Raw genomic sequence first — 5488 nt, 5'->3', positions numbered from 1 at the left:
ACAAACATACGGATAACTAGCTGTACTGAACTTTCTGAGTAAATTGAGAGCGCAATTGCAAATGATCGTGCTTAGCGAAATTTGATTGGCTAAATCTAAGGCAGCCATCTTGGATGGTACACACACACAGATCTGCGTATTTCGAACATCGAATACATTGCGGTTAACGCTCTAGTATTCTGGTTATATCTCTATTCTGGGTTCTAATTCGCATCAAAAAGTTTCTCGACATAAACTGACACTGGTGGCGCGTTCCGAAATGTGCTAATACTACAAAAATCAATAAATTAGAGACTTGTGGCAAGTCTACCAATAAAGTCTCCGCTCTGGTTCGTTTGTTTCCTGTAGTTCCTCCACTTAGTCAAATGCTCAAAGTTTACCTCGCCCAAGGGAGGGCGGATGTTCCATCAATTTTAATTTAATTAGAGTGAATTATATTCATTATTTCAACATTAATGTTACCGACGTTGTGGTGTATTTTCGTTCATGAGACTCACTTTGCAGAAACAAATAAATAAATCTTCTGTATCTACTCAAATGTTCGTTTTGTGAACCTTACAGTAGTCAAAATGACAGTTTAATGTAATATAACAACATGAAATTTTATAAAAATCGTAAAACAATTATCATGAATCAATATGGTATTCTTTATTTCAAATGGATAATTTGATAGAAAACCATGCAAGGTAAGATGCCGCCTGTCGGGGGTACTGATCACCTGTCGCATGTACCAGCCCCTGTAGGGGAAGATCTGGCGCTACTATCTCAGCCCATAGGATCGCAATAGTATACAACACCTCGCACGGTAGCACTGCTCACACTAAACAGTTTTTAATCCCTAACATTTGGCATACATAAATTGTAGTTTTGGCGGTCGAGATTTCATTTTTCCCCGACGACCTTGCTGGAAATTCCCCGACAGGGGGTCCAACCAGGGGTCCAGTGGTCCCTGACAGGGATCCTTCCCCCCACCTCGGACCCCCACTAGTGCCGCCCCTGTTGCTAAGTACCCACAATTAATAAAATACAGTGACTAACACCATAAAACGTATGGCACGCATAGACGGCTGTACTCGCAACAAATCGGATTGTCGATGCCACTGTAACTGATATGGTGCTAGATCGAGGACCATATAGGGCTCCGCGGACAGTCGCACAAGAGCACATAGGCGTTACACCACTGAGAACACCCAATAGGCCTAACCTATATAAACCTTGCAGTGATGACCTTATAAACGTGGCTAAAAATACATGTGTGTAACTTACTGCGGTTTGAGTAAAACTTGTGCAACATCACTCCATTTGATAGTAATATTCTTGTTTTCAGATTGAAGTTTACCAGCACAGGTAATATAGCGTATAATTGTGTTATCTTCTACGTGTTCTTCCCCTTTTTCCGTTTTTACCGCAAATGCATACACTTGATCACTGAAGACAATTCCAATTGGGCTAAACAAAATCATGAATTAGCTAATCATCAAAGACTGACAGCATACAAACAACGGTTTTAAAAATAAAACAGTGTATTATTCTGTTATTCTAATTATGAATATAATGTACTGTATATCCACTATGGTAATCTTTAATGCAAGTTATTTACATATGTGCAAATAATCAAAATACATTTAAAAAATACTATTAATATCTCAATATGTAAAATTAGTTGTATGTTTCATAGTCATGTTATTTTACATTAGTTAATACGGTATTTTATACCAGCGAGACACATTCTTAGACCAAACGGTACACTAGCCTATCTGTTACAAGTTAATGCAGATCTGTTACCAGTAAATATTATTATTACTGTATTATTATTATTATTATTATTATTATTATTATTATTATTATTATTATTATCATTATAAGGGCCTATTATTATTATTATCATTATTATTATTATTATTTTATGAAAATTCGTACTTTAATGTTGCCAAATTTTAATTTATTCAATTCAATATAACAATCTGCAATATTTTGTAGGTGTAGGCCTATGTATTAATTGTATTTTAATCATACAAAATCAGTTATTCGTTCGGCGGCGCATTTGACCCTTTCATAAACACGCCGTGCCAACCCTGAGCGCCATGATCAAAATTATGTAGCTTCTACGCATGCGCTAAAGTTTTGCGATCGACATTTGTGTAAAGAAACACAGGCTATGTTCTCACACGGCAGCTAACGGTTAGCAGGATCATGGAGGTATTATTGATAATAATACCTCCATGGCAAGATCAAGGTAATTCAACAGAAGGACGCACATCTCCGCTCTCGAACATAGCGTGTGCGTACAGTCCTTTGATCTTTACTGTGGCATCGACAACCCGATACTAGTTGCGAGTACAGCCGTCAATTATTAGTCTATGTATGCCATTCGTTTTATGGTGTTAGTTTTTATTAATAATTTTGGGTACATCGCAATGTCTGTTGCATCTGATTTTTTTTTTACCGCGAGCTTGTTAAATGCTTCTATAAACTGCAAGTTGATTTGTGAAAATTTACCAAGAAAATGAAAAGTTATAGCAATTTAAAATTTACGAATTTTATAAAATTTCATGTTCTTATGTAACATTAATCTGTCATTTTGACAATGTTGGCATAAGGTGCCGAAAATGAACATTCGAGTATATACAGAACATTTATTAATTTTTTCTGCGAAGTGAGTCTCATGAACGACAACTCACCACAATTTTGGTAAAATTAATGTTGAAATGAAGAATATAATTTCAGTCTGATGTTAGTGCAAAATATCATTAGGCCTTTGTAATCACCGCACGACGCGCGATTATTATGGCAACTAACTAATTCGTCACGTACGCTGACGGTTTATGGTCTGGTTGCTATGGTTTTTGTGACGTTCAGCGTGCAGGGACGCAAGTGCGCCTAGAATGTCGATGCCAGAGTTATAACCTTTGATGTTCCGAGATGTGCGTCCTTCTGTTGAGGCTATGTTCTCACACAGATGCTAACAGTTAGCAGGATCTGGATCCTGCTAACAGTTAGCTGTTGTGTGTCCATACGAGAAAATCCCGATCCGGATACCAAGAATATGATGATCGAATCACTGGCCAATAAGAAACTGGAAATTGTAAACGCGTACGTGTAATTGGTTGATTATAAAAACGCGCTCAATTTGCCAACCGATAGTGGTATCCGGATACTTCTAACGGTTACCGCTAACCGATCGGGCGTTCTCACGCAGGTGCTAACGGTCAGCGTTAACGGTTAGCTCCCGATCTGGATACTAGGGCTCTCGTGAGAACCAGGCTTGAATTGCCTTGGCAGGATCCGGATCCTGCTAACCGTTAGCTGCCGTGCGTCCATGCGAGAAAATCCCGATCCGGATACCAACAATATAGTTAATTCACATTCTGATAGAGATGTTTTACAAGCTGATATTGATAATTTGTATAAGTGGTCAATTGACTGGCAATTGCCTTTTAATTTGAGAAAATGTAAAGTTATGCATTTTGGGACTCGTAACCAGCATTTTGGTTATTTTATTGGTGACGGGAATTTCAGAGTTAGAATAGATTGTGTGTCCGAAGTTAAAGATCTGGGTATATTATTTGATAAAAAGTTGGATTTTTCTGCACATGCTGTAAATGTTGCCCGATCAGCTAATAGGATGCTTGGTTTAATTATTTGGTCATTCAAATACCTTGATAGTAATGGTTATATGTCTCTCTATAAGTCTAGAGTAAGACCTTCTCTTGAGTATGGGGGAAGCGCTTGGTCTCCCTTATACAAAAAAGATAGTGATTTGTTAGAAAAAGTACAACAGAGATCTACTAGATTAGTAAGTGAATTGAGAGGGAAGGAATATGTGGATAGATTAAAAGAGCTAAATTTACCTACGCTATCTTATAGAAGAAAGAGACCTGATCTTCTTCAAACATACAAGATATTGCATGATATGGATACCATTGACTCAAGTAATATTTTTGAAAGCCCACCTCCTCAGAGTAAAACTAGAGGACATGATTATAAACTTTATAAAAGTAGAGCAAATACTAATGTTAGAAAGAATTCCTACTCAGTTAGAGCAGTGAATGATTGGAATGCACTTCCAAATTATGTTGTCTCTGCAAAGACAGTAAATGCCTTTAAGTCGGGTTTGGAAAAAGGAAACTGGTCTGGCCACCGATTGAAGTACAGCCCGTATGTATCTGAAGAAGATTCTCGGATGCATCAAGAGGGACAAATGAGCATAGGTCTCTAAGTCTCGAAGCATCAAGGTAAATAAAAAGGTAAATCAAAAAAATATGATGATCGAATCACTGGCCAATAAGAAACTGGAAATTGTAAACGCGTACGTGTATTTCCTCCATGGAGAGAAAGTGCCGTGATCACACACAAACTAATTTTCGAGTCTCAATGAGTGTAGTGAATGTTTTTTTCCTTCGCTGTGACAAGGCAAATCCCAAATAATACATTTTAAGATATTTTAAAAGCACAATTTACCACTACGTAAACTGAATAAAAAGTCTTAAGATTTTGCCTTTCACTAGCTTCATGAGAGTGTCGAAAAATGGCAGTACTGTTCAAAATTTTACGAATTAGAAATTTCAGGTTATATATATATATATAACATAAATCAAGGTAGCCGTTAACACTGTTTAATCATATATAAATCAACAAAGAAAGGTAAATACAGTGTTCGAATAAAGGACTTAATAAATACATCGTGTAGCATAGCTCTCAACGAATGTAGTCCTGTAAATAAATGAATAAAGAAATTGTGTAATAAAATGCCTCTGGCGGGACTCAACCTGCGACCTCTCGCAATAGGTACGGCTATTGTGTAATAGAGTGTATCTGGTGGTATTTGAATCTGTTCAACCATGAAGCCTCCGTGGTCTAGTGGTTATGACACTCGCCTTGACAGCGAAAGGTCGCAGGTTCGAATCCCGTCTGAGGAATTTTATTACACAATGACTTTTTATAGGACTTCATTCGTTCAAAATCTACAGGGTAGCCTACGATGTTCCATCATGTCCTTATCAAACACTGATATGTACCTTTGATGATTTATATTATATGTATATATGTATACATATATATACATATATATACAGATATATCAAAGCTAGTGAAAGACAAAATCTTAAGACGTTTTATTCAGTTTACGTAGTGGTAAATTGTCCTTTTAAAATATCTTAAAATGTATTATTTGGGATTTGCCTTGTCATAGTGAAGGAAAAAAAACATTCACCACACTCATTGAGACTCGAAAATTAGTTTGTGTGTGATCACTGCACTTTCTCTCCATGGAGGAAATACTGATTGTGTTTCTTTTCACAATGTTGATCGCAACATGTTTAATAATGCATGCGTATAGCAAAATACATGAAAAAAATATATATAAAATATAGGCCTATTTTATAAATATTTTTTATCTGTACCACCTGATGAAGGGCGATGCCCGAAAACGTTTGTGTTTTTTACCATTAAAAGTTACGGCTACTCTACACTTTTGCTTTATGCGTTT

At 36.6% G+C, this 5488-nt stretch overlaps 1 protein-coding gene across 1 annotated transcript in view; it reads right to left on the bottom strand.

Annotated features, from left to right (window-relative positions):
• Nucleotides 1-686: 686 nt before the first annotated feature.
• LOC117105875 overlaps nucleotides 687-5488 on the bottom strand; it is a gene marked incomplete at its 5' end in the record, with an annotated part of 10930 nt that continues 6128 nt past the window's right edge. Inside the window, one exon of the mRNA XM_033247186.1 lies at nucleotides 687-1449. Within this exon, the coding sequence (XP_033103077.1) occupies nucleotides 1263-1449 (187 nt within the window). The remainder of the gene's footprint in view (nucleotides 1450-5488) is intronic.

The sequence above is a fragment of the Anneissia japonica genome, unplaced genomic scaffold (genome assembly GCF_011630105.1).
Source record: "Anneissia japonica isolate Jap-2015-1 unplaced genomic scaffold, ASM1163010v1 scaffold35958_len16623_cov109, whole genome shotgun sequence".
Classification (NCBI taxonomy): Eukaryota; Metazoa; Echinodermata; class Crinoidea; order Comatulida; family Comatulidae; genus Anneissia; species Anneissia japonica.
The sequence above is the reverse complement of the archived record's forward strand: the minus strand, read 5'-3'. Positions and strand labels throughout refer to the sequence as shown.